We start from the raw sequence: 18947 nt of genomic DNA, 5'->3' as shown, positions 1-18947 counted from the left end.
CATTATGGATTGCCCTACCTAGCAACACTAAATATATGCAGTTTGCATTCTGACCATTGAAATATTTTTATTCTTATCAAGTGAATGAAATCATTTGTATTGAGGTACTTCACAAGGACTTGGTTACATTACGAAAATGGCCTATTCCCTTTGAATACGACCCACAGGGCCCGTTTCCTCTGCCCCTGTGTACGTTAAGTGCCACATTTTGCAGGCTGCATGTGCACACACGGACAGCTTTGCAGTGCAAGGATGCTGACGGACTGCTTGCATGTGCATCACCACAACCAGTATCACATTCTGAGAATAAACAGCAGCAGCAACGCTGTGATAACATGTTGATTCGTACATAGTACATGTATGATGTAAACATCATCAACAGTGTGTGATATATAAAGGACTAAATATGTTTGAAACAATAGCCTCCAGGTTTACAATAACTTGGTATATGTTTAGTATTCATCTTCTTAAATCGTATACCGGTAAGCATATTCATGGAATAGTAATGTGTCACTGGCCATTTGACTCACAACAGACATGTACTTTTAACATAATGATGTGACAAATATTATCTTGAACGAAAAGTTTCTATCCAAATGGTTAATACTCTTGTTACCCAAAGTTGACTTTCTTGGTGTTTAATACCCATAGCATTAATATGTATACCCCTTGAAAACAAAAACGATTACCCAACAACAAGTGGAATTTTAACCTCCTAGCATGAAATGGAAGAAGTAAGACGATGATGGGAACTTGGAACACTACAAGTGCAAATTTGCATCTTGCCAGCAAGATAATCAAAAGGTCATTAAGTAAGGTATTATAAATGAATTAATATATTGTTTTCTTTTTCAGTGAATAAGTATCCTGAATAATCTGTGACTTCTATCTTATGGGGAAGTAAACAAGGAAGCTTCTAAGCCATTTTTCTGACGCTCTGCGACTAAATTGACCACATCATTCGTCCTCTATAACATTGACACTGTTTTTGCATTGTGCATTTAGTGGTTGAGGCTGGTGTATAAACATATGCAGACAGATTGTTTCGCCGTGACATTGAGGGAAACTACACACAGAATAATACCCATTGCAGCAAATGTTTCCTAATCTGTACATCGATACTACCCCAATCATACACAAAAAATCCCTTGCCCCCAAACATATAACTGACCTCTTTGTGAAAACAAAAAGCACACGCAAGGATTGAAATCTAGATTAATCGTGCATCGATACAATCACAAATGTAAGTTTCTTCAAAAGAGTTTAAACTACCGTAGGGTTCTAAATCTGGAATATGTCCGTGGCTAGCAAAGTCAATTTTTTTTTTCTTTCTGTTAAAGTGGAAGATGTTGTTTCATATACAGTTCACATAAAAGACAGACAGTTCACATTGACATAAAGATTTTCATGACAATTTTGTCAAAATTAAACGAAAAAAGTGAAGCGAGATAAACAAAAATGTTTTCTCTACCTACGCACAGTGACAGCTAGCACACTGGTTGAATGGAACATAAATGAAATGCATTCTCATAAACAGAACAATTCCTAAAAACGGCGTTCAGTTTACTGCTTTACCTCAAGAAATCAACTTGACAGATATGCTACCACATGACAATATTGTCTGTTTAGAGGCAGAAGGATGTTAAACCTTACACATTAAACAGTTAATGCTATTCTGGCTTCACAGCCATGACATACACCCCAAATTCCATTCCTGAAGCTTTCAACAAACCACTTGTCCTTGTCTATCTGTACATATTTCCTCCAAAATCTGTTTAAACCTAGTTTTGGTCCTATCTACAAAACCTAGATAAAAAAGAACGGATAAACGCTCCTGAAAAAGTAAACATATGGATTGTTGATGAAAACCAAGCTATTTATTTAGTAACAGACAAATGAAGCATCCAAAAATGACTCATATACTGATATTGAGAAAAAAGGTATTACAAAAAATATAAATGAATCAGTATGAGTATGTATTAGACGTTTTACTATTTTATCTACGTATGTAGTGATTATCATCTCTTTGTAATCTGTTGTTAGGGATCTTATTGGTTATGTGTGATTAAAAAAGATCACGATCAACATTTTATATATATTTAAATGCCATTTAATTCTTCTTGGTAACAAACGTAGGTGCCAGAGAAAGAAATGAGGGCAGACTCGTGAATTCAACGCTAATTGCAATAACTAGATACACGACGACAGTATTGAATAACAAATTGGTTTAAAATGTCAAGAGAAAACACACACTATCTTTCTGACCAGCATACATCCATATAACTATTAACACGACCTGATTCAGATTCAAAACAAAGTCTCCCTTTCTTCCTCTTTTGTATAAAAATGACCTCGAGATTGAGATGTTTGGCCTAAACTCTACTTCATTTTCATTCAGAAGATATGCCTACTTTTCCTGTGATTTCCAAAACTAAATGGAGTGATTTGCGTATACATTTTAATGTCGTGGATTCTCCATATTTGTATATCTGCATATTGGAAATATCTACATGAAAAGAAAGAATAAAATATTGAATGCAGCTCTTTGAAGCAGCATGTTAATCTGTCGCACTTTTCGTCGCTCCAGAACACAAATAGAGGAGAGGGCCGACAGAACAAACGTAACAATTATGAAATTTATGTATATGATGAATATTAGGGCAAGTCCAAGAGATGTCCCATATGCATATGTTATCAAGTATTGGTGAACTGTATTACGGAACTGTGAACTTAACTTGACATAAAACTCAAATTATGAAATTCACGTATAATGAATATTGGGGCAAGTCCAAGAGATGTCCCATATGTTATCAAGTATTTGTGAACTGTATTTACGGAATCGTGAACGTAACTAGACATGAAACTCGCATCTCATTTTTTGTTTGATTGCGATAACCGTTACACAGTCAACAGGTGAACTGAAATCTAGGATGTGTTCGGTAAAGCAAGGAACAAAACAGCTCAGACTTGCCCGTTTCTTTTTAAACCTTGTTGAGTTAATACCATTATTGAGCACACATTGAATGACAAATGACGAGGGTTTGCATCTTTTGAAAGAAGGGCACTTGAAACAACATTTTTTTAGGAGGGGGGGGGGAGAGGGGTGAATACAGGGCAAGACTTGAACAAAGCCACAAGATCTCTCAAGTCTCCACTGCCATGAAAAATGGCTGACAGGCAACCATCTTTTCTTCCCCTATGGTCTCCAAATTAGCCAAAAAATTATAAACTGATTCATCAATTGACTCGTTTACTTTCTCCTAATAACAAAAGCAATAGGCTACTACCACATCAGGAATCTGTTTTAGTGTTTCTATGCCAATCCATTGTATAATTCATTTTTTAAAAAGTAGTCTTCCTTATTTTTAGCCACTAACATCTCTTTCAAAAATCAAGTAAGTAATGATTGATTTCACGGTAGGCATGTCGAGGTCAAGTTTCTAAGTGATTACATAAATCTAATCGCCGATTTGGGCAACAAAATAGTAATAATTGATGTTTACTGCTGTAACACAGCAAGACTATAAAAAGGAGGGGAAAAAAAAGGAAGAAGAAAAGTATACTTGTATTTAGAAGATGGCAATACATTTGACAATATCTAACTCAATTTGTGCTTGGACAGTGAGGGCAATCTTAGGTTTTCCCGCAAACATCAGACAACTGCCTTGAAATGAGAAAATATACATATACGCCTGAATGTACCCCATGCACACCGATGAGGAGTAGAGTTGATTCCAAGGTAGAGACCTGCGATTGTCTTTCAAAAAACGTTCTAAAGTCATCACCCCCACGTATATTATTTCATGTGTGTGTCCATGAGTAAAACTATACCCTTTCTATCCACCAGCATGCGCCCTTTGGCACACACATAAAGTAATGGCAGGTAGAATGGTTTCTTAACAAAGCTATTTCACAAATTCATATCCTCATACTTTTTAAATCTATTAAATTTCATCTTCTGCATTTTAAATTCTCTCATAATAGAGTAACAATTTCTGTACATGGCAATCCTCGCATCTTTTTCTCCATCATATCTTTTTTGTTTTTTGTACATACAATAATAAATCACAGAGAGAACAAAAAAAGTAGAGTTTGTCCAAACACTGGAACAGGGTTAGTTTCGTCCTCCCATTAACGATGGATGAGGAACAAAAGAGACCCGCGCCTGGAGGCAACGAAGTGGAGAAGAGGAGGGTGGCGGCTCAGAAGTCGGCAAACTCTTTGACGCACTTCTCTGTGAGCGAGATCTTGAGCGCTTCCTCCTCGTACTCGTCGAACTGCGAGGCGTCTCCTGGCCCCTTGACCCGTGGTACAAATGGAGCATCCACCTGAGTGAGGAAGGAACAAAGGCAAAACCAAAAAAGATTTGTTAATTGTGAAAACTAAAGGCTCGTTTTAGCATGACATTAATTTGTAGGAAGGAATTCCTTAAAATGCTGTGAGCATCAAAATCGTTAGCCTAGCTAGAACCAGGGTACTCTTGGAGTACCTTGCTTGGAGCGCATTTGAAATATTCAATATAATATTTTGATTGTTTACACATACCCTAGTTAAGGCAAATAAAAAGGTCTGTGAAAAAAAGTGATGTTTCTTTCAATTTCCTCAGAGAAGGTTGCTTTTACCTAAATGAGAGCGAGTTTTCTTTAGGTAATCGTAATACAGTCAAACCCGTCTATAGCGACCGCCCAAGGGAAACACAAAAAGTGGCCTTTGTAGACAGGTGGTCTTTGTAAACAGGTTCCTTCAGTGCATGTTTCAATGAGAAACCATTTTCAAGGGACACAACAAATGTGGCCTTTGTGGACAGGTGGTCTTTGTAGACAGGTGGTCACTAAAGTAGGTTTGACTGTATATTTGTTTGATTTTGTTTCAAATGGAGCTCTTTTAGAGATATTCAAGGCTAAAGTGCTTAACACTCCCCTGAATTTATTGGTGTTCATGACTTTGAATACGTGGTAGCCTGGTCTATCGGAGTAAGCTTTCAAAACATAACAAGAATAGAAACAAGCTACAGGGCCCCAGAGAGGACAGGCGCAAAAAAATGATACTGAGTCGTTAGCACCACTTACAAGTCCTTCTCACCACTAAACACTTCTTTTAATAGTAAATGGTAGGAATGAATTACAAGTGATAGAAACTGGGAAGAGACAGAGAAATTCCCCAAGAGGAAGATTAAATGGGGGTCCAGGGCAACTTTCAGATTATCATTAATTGTACATCTCCGCAGAAAACATTAGAATATATTTAAGTAAAAGGACACGTTTTCCTTGCATTTAAATTCTAAATTTGAGAAATATTGGACGCCCCATCTTGCTTAAAGGTATTACAAAGTTTTGGTATGGGGTCATGAATTTGGTTCAAATTAACATATTGGAAGCGTATGCGTTCCTACAATATTCATTGATCGTTGTCGCGGTTGAAATCGAGTCTAAAGTTATGAAATTGTAAATAATAAACTTCTTATGTTGTATAGCTCCCTCTCAAGGTCAAGATATTAATTTAGCTATGGAACAATATTTCTTGACTAAAATCAACCAATTAGCTATTCCCATTTAGAAATTATATATCACAACTACGTATTCTGAGATTTTCATTGTCGCAGCCCCCATTGTACGGCCATATAGGCGCTATTTGAAATTTATCAAAATTTACCGGGAGCACCGGTAAATTTTTAAATTCATTTTTTCTCGAAAACAGAAGTGTTTTAGGGGCTAATTTTTTTAGTGCTTATAATACACCCACAGGGGCATCCAAATATATCAAAATTGTAAGGATTCACTATCCACCCAATTTTCAAAATTTCCCAAAACTTTGTATTACCTTTAAAGGGACTCTATAACATTGTTCAGAAGAGAGACAAATGCTGCTAAGGAAGTGAGGTCAATGCTAGATGTACAATTAATGATAATCTGAATTTTTTCTTCCCTCCTCCCACCCACCCACCCCATCTTAGGATCTTGAAACCGGCGGGAATCTCATCCCTGTAGGATTGACTAGTAAAAGGCGGTAATGGCTTATTATCACTTCGCGGTGTTCCTCTCCCGAGCTTTACAAGAAGCCTGTGAGGGGAAGGTGTAAACTTACCCTTTGCTGGTAGATGGCTATCCAGTCAGTTGATTGAAACCACTTGTGGAGCTTGATGTCGGCCACGCCGGCCTTGAGGTTGCCATAGCGCTTTGTCAGGTCAACCTGCAGCAAGCTGCGCAAGATGTCCTTGAGGTCAGCACTGAAGTGAGAGGGAAAGCGAACCTAGGAGAAAAGGACGGAGATGAATATTATTTGGAGATATTCATACCTGCCAACCTGAGACAAGAGAAATTAGGAGTAAATTTTTCTGGATGGACTACGAGGTCGCGAACCACCGAAGGATTGGGGTAGTACTAGTAGCCCGTAGATTGGGGGGGGGGGGGGGGGCAGAGATGCCAACCCTATAGGATGGCTGTCAGTAACATTTACCATATTTGTCCGTAACAAATGGGGGTCTTTCCGTAACGCAAGACACCGCAGCATAATTTTCGCGCAAAACGTACACAAACATCCAATCACTCTTACTGCATTTCGAACCTACCATATTCAAGTCCAAAATAAAGATGTGCATAAAAACGTTTTTAAAAATCTGTTTCCAGTCAAAGGATCTCCTTCTCGGGTACTCGCTCTTTTGAGTGAATCCATGATAATATTCAGGAAGAAAACACCTCGTTCAAGCGTCGAATGGCAAATTCGAATCCACAGTCAAATGGCAGAGCTCGTATTCTACACACGCACACGTACACTCACCAGTACCACAGACACACCATACAGCCGGCCCAGGCCGCTAGGCCCGGCGTTCATGAACAACAACACACCGTATACCGCACTGCACTTGCAATGCGCCCGCTGAATCACCGAAGTCTTCGCTACTATATTGCGGGCGCCATGCGCACGATCATCTACCCCCATGCTCCCCTCAAAAGGCACGAACGCACGTAGCATACGTAGCGGCCGTGTTGTTTTGGAATTAAACAAGATGGCGGCGGACGGACCATGTGCGCGAAAGTGTCTATCCAGTGTAGTCAAATTCAGTGAACCTATGAGTGAATGCGTGCGACATGCAGCGCTGTGTGCGGAGGCTATGTGATAAGGCGGCATTCGCTATATAAAGTACTTTTGTTTATCGTTTCCCCGTAAGGCGTGATCTGGTTATCAGTGCTGTGTTATGCTTTAGTCTTATGCAACAGTCGTTTGTTTTAAAAATATTTTAAAATTACAAAAAATCGGAGTTTTGAGGCATGCAATCGGAATTCGGAGTGGGTATGAAAAAAGCGGAGTAACTCCGCCTAAATCGGAGTGGTTGGCAGGTATGGATATTGTAAGTAAACCTCAAAAGACAATACTGATCTAACAAATCTTGTATTAAAGGCATCGTTTAAAAATGTTAAATCTGAGATGCATGGCCCTACGTATTATCAGTGTCTGCATACCTGCCAACATTTGAAAATGAGAATTAGGAATGTCTTCAAAAATAAGAAATCTGTACCCTTAACAGACATTCGCACATGCAGCGGCAGTGTAACTAGCAATAAATGAGCTTCAAAATGATCATGAAGTGCCTCAAAAAAAGTAAAAATCTTTGAGTGACTGGTTTTCCCCAATAGACTGTAGTGTTATAAAAACAGTTAGGAAAAAGGTTTTTGAAATTTTGATTTCCAATCATAAATATCTTGATAATCAGACAGGCAATCGGCTTGTAAAAGTCATGGGATTTCTGACTGACCTAAAGGTTTATAATTATGATTGTAGCATGAGCTAAATCCAGGATTTTGTTTAGAATCTGAGGCAAAGATACCCAATCCCTTTAAAAAAGGACCAATCACTCCTTCATAATCATGTACGCAATGCCCTACCCGCAAGCCGCGACAGGCCATTTTTTAGCTTGCGGGTTGACATCTTTTAACCAGTGCAGGGCAGCGTAGGGCTAGCCAGAGTTTAAAATTACAGAAGTGGTCCTAATTGTGTAAATTCACTCAAAGAGATTGATTATTATTATATCAGCGCCCATTTATATATTGAATTTAGATACACACCCATCAATTAATTCTGACTGAAAATTTGGCCTGATCTTGGACAAAAATAAAGACAAATGATAATCTTTTGGCCAATAAGTTACCAAAATGACCATTTTGTTGTAGATGGAGGTCAAATTGACACTTTTTCTAGCATCAGGGCACATTTTTACATACATCTTGTTTGCTGGTAATAACGAGTGAGAAAAATTACCAGACCTAAAGTGACCATAATAGTAAGTTTTGCCCCCCAAAGTAGCTAAAATTACGAAAACGTAGTGAGTAGGGTCAATATGGTTCAGGTCTTGCAACTTTAACACCAAACAAAATGAGAAAGCGTATAACATATTCTGCAGCTTTCCCACAACTCCACAATCTGTCTAACACCATACCTTTCCTGAGACGATCTTCTCGTAGATCTGGATGGGTTGATCGGCAAAGAATGGGGGATACCCTGCTGCCATTTCATAGATGAGAACCCCCAATGCCCACCAGTCTACTGCCTTGTTGTATCCCTGGATGGAGGAAAGAAGATGAGAAAGACATAGTTAACAACTGAATCATTCATACCCTTGTAAATTTGATGTTCTTTATATTTGTCATGACTCAAGAATGAAAGGGGGATAAAGAAGAGAAAGACATACAAATTAAAAACTGAATTATCCATACCCCTTGTAAATTTGATGTTCTTTATGTTTTACATAACTCAAGAATGAAAGGTGGACTGGTTAAAGCGTATCTGCCATAGTTTTACAGGAGGGATTAGACTGCCCTGCAGGGTCACTGGACAGGTGGTTATCTCATCAACTCAGCTCTCAGTTAACATAAGAAAAAGAGGATCATGGGGGACCAATGGTCACCGATTAGGCATGGTTTGTTATATAGAGGGCGCAAGTAGCTACAAGTAGTGTAGTGGGCCTTTAAGTTAGGGCCTTTGTTGAATACTGTTAGATGTACCGGTAAGCTTTAATTTGTCAGGTTCTCCCAAAAGATCAACTGGGGATAGGTCAATTTTTCGCATACTTAAAGATTACAAAACTTGTTATGGGTATGAATAATATTGTTAAAGGTAAAGACCAGTTATGGTCATGCGATTGCATTGTGAAAGAAACGTTGTGGAATCGATCAGAAAAGGTTGATCATCTAGCATCTGCAAGGTTCTGGAATCATCAAAATGATAAGAAATTTGGCCCATTCTTCGTAAAGTTACAAGCACTATACACAGAAAGATGTATATGGGACTACCCTATATCTCTCACAGACCATGAGAGAAACAAATTTACCAAATATATGAATTAGTAGGCGGTTTCCCGGCAAATTTTTTATCATCATGTATTAGTCAAAACATATTCTTTCATATGATTGGTAATGAGAGCTTCCATTTCATTTTTTGAAATTGGGGCGTTTCCAATACTGGTCTTTACCTTTAACTGTACATTGTCTGTTTGGGGCCAGAAGGGCATTAACTTGTATACATAAATATAGAGTACAGGCCCTTCTGGCTTATAACAGATGACATATTAACGAGTATGACCAAAATATTTTTATGATCTTGTATAGTTTCATACAGACTCCATTATAATAATTCATGGAATACTGAACACGTTTTAACTGATTTTATAAATGACAGATATACATGGCAATCTTGGCTGAGTGAGCACCAAAATAACCAGGCCTTTTAAGGTTATATGGGAACAAGGCCTGTTCTGTTGAGTGGTTTACTACTTCAAGTGTGAATGGGTCTTTACCTTGCTGAGGATGATCTCCGGGGCTAGATACTCTGGTGTACCACACAGGGTCCATGTCCTACCCTTCACTCTCTTGGCAAAACCAAAGTCTGTTACCTGGTGGAAGAAAAGAGTTTTGAGAAACATAGATGTTAGGCATTGTGGTCTAGTGGATATACAGTCAAACCTGCTTTAGTGACCACCTGTCTACAAAGACCACCTGTCTACAAAGGCCACATTTGTTGTTTCCCTTGGAAATGGTTTCTCATTGAATCATGTACTAAAGAAACCTGTCTACAAAGACCACCTGTCTACAAAGACCACCTGTCTACAAAGACCACCTGTCTACAAAGGCCACTTTTTGTGTTTCCCTTGGCTGGCCACTATAGACAGGTTTGACTGTAGTACGTCATTGGACAGTGAATCACATGGTTTGCTGATCAGGTCCCACCACGGCACTTATGTCCTTTGTCAAGACATTAATCCACATTTGCCACTCTCCACCCAGGTGCAGTAAATGGGTACCTGGTAGGAATCTATTCCTTGAATGTTTTGAGTACTTTAGGGCAACAGCCAGGGTGAAACACTACTTTGTAGGTGCTTTGAGTATCCCCTTGGGTGGATACATGCCCAATATGTATGTATATATATATATATGTAGCTTATTATTATTACTATTTATTTCATTTCAACAAATTCTACATTGTATCTTTCAAATACATGGTATATCCTTAATCTTCGCTAAAACCGAACCCCAAGTAATAACTTTACTTATTCTGAGAGATTTATTATATTATTGCCCATAAATCTACAAGATTCCCCACCAAAGTTTATGAGAGAGGAATAAAGCAAAAATAAAGTACAGTTTCTCAACACGACATGGGCATCGCCATTTTCTTGATAATGTGACGTTACTGACGTACTATGCGACGTCGTTTATCAAGTAATGTATTCAAATTTATGGATGCTTCTTTCCCAGACGTGTGTGGTGATGAAGCATTTCATTCACCTGCTATTATCCTTTGTACTATAATTGCCAGAACGTAAATTGCATAAATAAATTAATGCTCTTCTGGGGTGAAGGTTTCTCATAAATGAAATAGATTTGTCAACTGCTATAGTGTAGTAATTATAAATGAATTTTGTTACAATTGTGCCCGTATTATTTATTTTTCACCTAATATAATTTCTATCATCACATTTATTTTTTTTAAATTGATAAGTAAAGGTATCGTTATTGATTTAAAAATTCTTTCCAACTGAAACTTGGTGCATGATACATGTACAACTTCAACAGGTATGTCACATTTTCAAGAAAATGGCTGCGCCCATATCATGCTGAATGGCATCACATCATGCCAGGAATATCTTCATTTATATATATCTTGTACATTTTCGCAAGGAATATTGTACATCAAAGGGCAGGAATACATCTCATTTTTCAGAATACCTACACTTATTCTTTGGGTTTAGGTTTCCTTTAAGACGACAAAAAAGACTTGTGACAGAATCGAGATTTACTAAATCAAATGATAATATATTCTGCCGTTCAAATATGAGGCACATTTTGTAATTATCATGATTTTTTCTTACAAACAAAATTACAGATTTATTTCATCAATGTTTCATGAATTCAATAGCTTGATTTCAAGTTAAATACTGTATCATCGCACCCAGTGCTTTGTTTATTTCTCCCCAACTGTCCTCTTTTACTTCCCTTCGTAGAACATTCATTCTCCCTATCCCCTTTTCATCAATCACAGAAATCTGGGGCATATTTGTTCAAGAGTAAGTTGGAGCCTGAGCCCCGTAGAACGGAAGATCCTCAACAAATATATATTCCTCTGACGTCACCCAATGACGACGAAACATACCCCCTCGCTCGCATAAATGTCGCTAAAACGTGGGCTCGGAGGGCATTCCCTTATGTCATTAAGGCGGGAGTGGAGGGAAAGGTAAAGGAGTTGGTATCACTCACTGCAATGTAACCATTCTCTTGGATTAGGATGTTCTCCGGTTTCAAATCTCTGTATATAAGGTCCAAGTGGTGGAGGTACTCGAAGGCAAGGACAATCTGGGCTGCATAGAATCGGGAGTGTGGTTCACTGCAGGAAGAGAGACGAAACGGAACAAAAGAGAGAGAGAAGGAGGGATGGTTAAAAAAGACGTCATAAATGAATATACCAAGATCTTGAGCGAAGGTTCTGCAAGATGAGTATTGATCGAAATACAGAGAATCCAGTAGGGCTTATAAAAATGCAATATGGATTAAGTGAAGGCCTAAAGCCTCACAACAATTCCAAAGTGAAAGAATGTTGTAATCCTGCTTTTACAGGAAATTCTGAACTCTTGCACAATATAAAACTATCGCTCCATGTACCGTTGCTTGAAAATATTCACCATCGACTAGTAGTAATTGAGATATATGGTCATATTAATTACAATATCTTACTGAAATATAAGGCAAATTAATTGACATCATACATGTTGATGTCAAATTACATCTAACTGCATATGTATTTACAGAAAATTCATTTCCTCAAACAAAGAGAAATAGGATTAAATAGGACCATCATACTTTATAGCAAGTACAATGACCTTTGATTTACAAATCATGCAAATACTACTTATGCCCTTCCTATAACGTTTGGAATAGTATAAATTTAAACATGTGTATCATTACAAAATGCTAACCAAATATAGGAATGTAGGGGAACACTCCTGCATTTTACTTCCTCATGCATGTTTATTTGAATGTAATAATAATATTACATTTATGAAGCGCCTTTCATTAGATACAAAGTGATAAACAAGAAATAGTTACAACCAAACAAAGAAAGAGATCATTTTCATACAATGCTTTACATTAATCACTTTTCTATACAATTAAAATAGATATGTTAAAAAGACAATCATATTTTCCAGCAAATTCATCATCACATTAATAATGTGCTCTACTGTATATCTTCTGTGAACTTGAAGATAGCTCTTCAAGTTCAGATCAGGGACATACATTCCGAACGTTTCGGGAGCTGTGGGAGGGGGAAGCGCAAGACGTGAAACATACATGTTCATGTACATAAGCCAGCCAGCACTCAGTGGAACATTAGCGTTCATGTTCAAGACCCTACACTGCTCTTCCTACAGGCTTGGTATCGTTTGTACACCTTTGAGAGTCAGGAGGGCATTAGGTCTGTGCGACATGATATGGGATAACGCCCTTCTGGCTCTCAGCAGAGGCGTTGATCACCTTCCCTGTCACAGGCAATTGGACATGTTGTCTCAATCCAGATGCCTACCAATGATGTCTATTTTAGATCACTGATTAGAATATCAGTCAGCGCTATGTAAGCGTAGGCCAGGGCTTAGGGGTGTAGAGAATTAATAGACAGCCAAAGAGAGAGAGAGAGAGAGAGAGAGAGAGAGATGTGGAGAGAGATGGAGAAAAAGAGATAGGAAAGGTTGTCAGTTTAGTGTAAAAGAGAAAGAGCAAAACAGAAAATGTGACTGTGTGTGTGTGAGAGAGAGAGAGAGAGAGAGAGAGAGAGAGAGAGAGAGAGGGACAGAGAGAGAGGGGGGGGGGGGAGAGAGAAAAGCAAAACAAAACAAAGAAATATTGTAGATAAAGAAAGGAGATAGAGAGTGGGGGAGGGAAAAACAGATGGTGACAGAGAAAGAGACACGTAGAATGAGAGAGGGAGAAACATAGAGAGAAAGAAAGAGAGAAAGAGAGAGAGGGGGAGAAAGAAAAAGAGAGGGAGGGATAGAGACAGAGACAGGCAGGCAGACAGACAGAGACAGAATAAGCGAAACATTCTGAAACCATTAGCATTACACTCCTTCTGGTGGCGAAGCATATCAGTGCATGCTCCCCAGATGTGCACCAATGCAATTCAATCTGTATTAGATGTGTACATGTAAAATGTAGGGCCTCTACTACATGTAGATGTACTGTACTGTGTAGTACATGTACACTGCTTAGATTTCCAGGATGGTCGTGAACAGAATAATACTGATGAGCTTCCGATACTCAGGGGCAGTAAATTACAATTCTGGGGCGTAAATTTATGTTGTAACATGTTCATTACATGTACATTACAGTATATACTGCACGTGTAGCATCAACGGCATTTCTGAAAGCAATACGATCACATCTTGGATATTCATGTAATCTAAGGTTAAGATAGTTCAAATGCTTTGAATTATGCACTAGCTACATTGTATATGTACTTAGCACAGTCTTACATGTATCTATCTTTTGAAGGGAAGACAAATGTCTTAGTCCATGTACATTGTATTCAGTTGTCCCTAAATAATTCTTTCAGGAAATTTCCTGAGGAAAACAACCTGACCTACATTATATGAAATGAGAGAGAGAGAGAGATAGAGAGAGGGTGAGGGGAAGAGGGAGACAGACGGAGAAAGAGAGAGAAAGAGAGAGAAAGAGAAATAGATTAAATCTTAGTAACGGCAAAGTGGTAATATGTAGGTACACTGTAAATGTAGGTATATTTCACAAGAAAATATATGTCTCCAAAAAATGGAAGTAGTGTAGACGACATACTACAAGAGAGCAGCCTTCCATGCATACCAGTCAGAATACAAAATGAAATGAACTTTACATGTAAATTTAAAATAATAAAATGCAGTTGTCAACTATGTCTTCCTTACAATGGTTGAACACAATCACCATTCCATCCTCACTGTGCTAAAAGGACTTGGCAAAGCACACACTCTTCAAAATTAGGAGTACATATCAACCATGGAATTAGACCATAAGAGGTGGATGGGTGAAGGTTAGTTCTTTCAACAAATTGAAATATCCAATATCATTGAAGGCAAATTTGTAGGTTTTTTTTCCTTTTTTCTGGACTTGAAATGGACTGCAAATCGTCTATTTCCTATATATATTAATGCCCCAAAATTCTTCTTTATTATTGTCAGCAAAGCCTACAAACTTGAGGCCCTACCGTTTTTGCTGGTTGGAAAAATATATCTGAAGTATACTTATAAACCAAGAATCTAAATTATATCAAGGTATAAAATATCAAAAATACTATGTTTCACTATGGGACTCATAATTTATCCTTATGACCTCTTACTTGTAATTGTAAAACAAAGCAATTTAATTTATATCTAATAACGAATAAGTATGAAAATATGAGACAATACATTTCAACTAACAATTCTGTAGGCATCTTGATTTCAATTCAGCCCAGGATCAATCCCGACACTTCATTTAAAGTTAATTATAATATACTGAAAAATAGGTGACAATAAAAAAAAAATGCAATGTATAATACTGAGTACTACTACCTACAATTATGTATTACCATAGCCTCTCTCGCATTTTCACTCTTCCTAAAAGATTGGGTGGAATGCACCGTGCCCCTAATGTATTTATATTTGCGTATTACTAATATTTATACTACATGAACATTTACATGTAAGTATGTACCAGCATGCTTTTCATGCATACATCAATGACATTAGATTATCAATTCCTCCTCTTTCATAAAAATAGCAGACATCAATCACTTCTACATTGTATATATATTTGTACATGTATATGTTCTTGTGCAACATATAGCTACATGTACAGTATGTAGGGAGGGCTACAAGTAAAGTTTAGTACACATACAGTCAACAACTAAATTATTCATACCCTTACCAAAATGTGTAAGTTTTAAACTATGTGAAAAATGGATTTGCCCCGATTTATGTTTCTTGAAAATGTGACAAAAATCAATGCTCGCATCTGAAAGTATATTCAACAAAGGTCCTAATTCAACTAGTATGTGAGTTACAAAAATCACACACAAAAAAAAAAACATCAAAATTTACGAAGGGTATGAATAATTTAAAAGTTAACTGTACATGTGCAGTCATACTACTTGAAGGTACATACTTCTCACTGGTGAGCATTATCACATTGACAGACTGTATACACAAAGTATACAGGTCATCAATTCTTTGAAGGTAAATATGTCAACACTTCAGTACATGCAATATGTGCATTTCTTGGAACTGGTTCTGAGACTGCAGCTAAGTCAATATATCTTCCCAAGGTCTACTAGCTGCATGTGATCGTCTGCATAAATGGACATGTTTGGGAAAGATCGTCAATCGTGTTGCAAACATATCGTAATGCAAATGAACACTTGTACCTGTACTGTGTATGTACATGCACATGCAATGTGATTCATGTTTGTAACCCTAAACATGTAGCCGACATACAATGTACATGTACATGTGTTTTTGCTAAATACAGTAAGAATCAAGTCTAGATGTAAAATAACAGGTGAATATATTTCAGCCAGATACATTACATTAAAGGGATCCGGTAACTTTGTCTCGGATTCTGAAACAAAATTCTGGATTTAGCTCATGATGCAATGATAATTATAAACCTTTAGGTCAGTCAGGAACCCCATTACTTTTACAAGCCGATCGCCTGTCTGATTATCAAGATATTTATGATTGGAATTACAAATTTTGAAAACCGTTCGCCTGACGGTTTTCATAACACTACAGTCTATTGGGGAAAACGAGTATGGTAAAACCGGTCACTCAAAGATTTTTTACTTTTTTGAGGCACTTTTTGATCATTTTGAAGAGCAATTTTTTTAGGGCTTCAATATTACACCACATCACAGACACTGATAACATGTAGGGCCTTGTATCTCAGATTTAACATTGTTAAACGATCCCTTTAACAAACATAATTCATGTTGATGTACATACATGTGCATGTAAGGCCTACAGGCTACATGTACATGTATGTTTCTACCTACAAATGTACATGTTCATGTATATTTGAAGTCTTACATGTATTGCAGTTACAGGTATAAGAAGTCATATTTTGTACACACATATATATGTACACATATGATATTTTTGTTTTGAAATGGGAGTCATATACATGTATGTATCTAGCTAAAATTGGCAGGTCATTATAATTTAGCCAAAACAATTTACTTTCATTCATGCTGAAAATAAAAGTAGCCATCATAATATATATGCTTATTTGAACAAATTTTTATGTATTAAATGTACTTATATGTTTAATGGGCATCAAGTCTAAATAAACAAAGAGGGGTCATGTTAGTTCAGCTAGAACGAAAGTAAACATCATGCATGCTGGTGTACATGTAGCCTACATATATTTGACTATTTGTATATAATTGCATTTAAATGTATTTCTGTTTAATTGGAATCATGTCTAGATAAACAGTGACAGGTCATTTTAATCCAGCCAGATAAGGATAATAACACACAAGTCACCCCATGTAACAATCCTCTGCCTCCCCTACACACCATACACACACACAAATTTGATGTATTCATAGTGCTGATAAACAGCAGCTGTAGATAGGTAATGGTACAGTGGACTAGGCCCGGAAGGCTGAAGCATCTATATCACTTCATATCTACATCAGATTTCAGTTCAGCAGGGTTAGTGTATTACATGCTGCTGTAGTCATGTACGGCCACGTTCACACACAATGCTGCGAACGGGTCATATCTAGATTAGATTTCAGTTCAGCAGGGTTAGTGTATTACATGCTGCAGTAGTCATGTATGGCCACGTTCACACAAGACGCTGTAAGCTGATGAATGACACACATTAGATTTCAGTTCAGCAGGGTTAGTGTATTACATGCTGCAGTAGTCATGTATGGCCACGTTCACACAAGACGCTGTAAGCTGATGAACAACATACATGTACATCAGATTTCAGTTCAGCAGGGTTAGTGTATTACAAGCTGCAGTAGTCATGTATGGCCAAGTTCATACATGACGCTGTAAGCTGATGAACGACACATCAGATTTTAGTTCAGCAAGCTTAGTGTATTACATTTGCAGCAGTCTTGCACAGCCATGTTCACACATAACACTGTGAACGGATGGAATGATGGAAGCACATCATTTCATATCTACATCTGATATCAGATTGCAGTTCAGCAGGGTTCGGTCATTTAAAAAAGACTTCATGTTTAGCGTCCCCGCCCGCTTCCTTTTATGAGGCCGCCTTTTTTTTTTCACCCTTTTTTTTAAATTAAAAAACATGAAAATGTATTGCTAAAATGATATTTTATTTGAATTGAAAAAAAGAAAAAAACATAAATGTTGTCAGCCATCTTGAAAAAATAGCCAGACTGGCTGGACGTCAGGGAAAATCTACAAGGAAAGTAATTTATTTTTGGAGTGGACTTGCCCTTTAATGATTTAAATGTAACCAACATTTTGGGAACTGATAAGCGATAGTGTTAGTATCACAGAATACCGGTAGTTCAATATACTAGCTGACATTGATAAACAGTATCTGAGTTATCTCAGCTATCTAGCTGACATTGATAAACAGTATCTGAGTTATCTCAGCTATCAAATTACCAAAATGTCACCAACTTTATTCATCAGAATTCAATTAACCTTTTAAAGGAAAGCAATGAATAGTCATTTTGTCTGCCAAATTTTTAGCATGCGAATATGCAGTAATCCCTCCACACAGGTAATTCCCTTCAACTTGGTGGTTTAAAGATAAAGACCAGTTATAGTCATGGGATTACATTCTGAAAGAAACATTGTGGAATCAATCAGAAAAGGTTGATCATCTAGCATATAAGTATTGGTGTGTACTGCAAGGTTCTGGAATCATCAAAATGATAAGAAATTTGGCCCAGTCTTCGTAAAGTTACAAGCACTGTACACAGAAAGATGTTTATGGGACACACGTGCACAACACGTGCGTTTATCTCTCACAGTCCAATAGACAAACTAATTTACCAAATATATCAATTAGTAGGCGGTTTCCCAACAAAATTTTTATCATCATGTATTAGTCAAAACATATTCTTTCACAAAATTGGTAATAAGAGCTTTCATTTCATATTTCGAAAATTGAGTCGTTTCCAATACTGGTCTTTACCTTTAATGATGTCTGCATATTTGTTGTGCAATATTAAACGTGATTAGTTAATGGGCTCTTTTGTCCTCATATTCATGGCACCTTTTCACCGAATACATGTTGATGGATGTTATACACGTATTACCATGAAGCTGAAATGGAACTTCAAGTGACTTCTCAGTGGTTTTGAAGTGAAAAGCAACATATTTGACTATTTGTACATTCCAATGTGAATGAGATGTACATGCAATAGACAGGGAAAACAAACCG

General features: G+C 37.3%; 1 protein-coding gene across 1 annotated transcript in view; it reads right to left on the bottom strand.

Annotated features, from left to right (window-relative positions):
* Positions 1–919: 919 nt before the first annotated feature.
* Positions 920–18947, bottom strand: part of LOC589947 (cAMP-dependent protein kinase catalytic subunit 1) — a 52852-nt gene continuing 34824 nt past the window's right edge. The window contains exons 6-10 of the mRNA XM_030996384.1: positions 11748–11874; positions 9791–9886; positions 8435–8557; positions 6085–6249; positions 920–4328 (exon numbers count right to left, since the gene is read on the bottom strand). Of these exons, the coding sequence (XP_030852244.1) occupies positions 4203–4328; positions 6085–6249; positions 8435–8557; positions 9791–9886; positions 11748–11874 (637 nt within the window). The 3' untranslated portion in view covers positions 920–4202. The remainder of the gene's footprint in view (positions 4329–6084; positions 6250–8434; positions 8558–9790; positions 9887–11747; positions 11875–18947) is intronic.

This window comes from Strongylocentrotus purpuratus, unplaced genomic scaffold (genome assembly GCF_000002235.5).
Source record: "Strongylocentrotus purpuratus isolate Spur 01 unplaced genomic scaffold, Spur_5.0 spur5_scaffold_3, whole genome shotgun sequence".
In the NCBI taxonomy this organism is placed as follows: domain Eukaryota; kingdom Metazoa; phylum Echinodermata; class Echinoidea; order Camarodonta; family Strongylocentrotidae; genus Strongylocentrotus; species Strongylocentrotus purpuratus.
The sequence above is the reverse complement of the archived record's forward strand: the minus strand, read 5'-3'. Positions and strand labels throughout refer to the sequence as shown.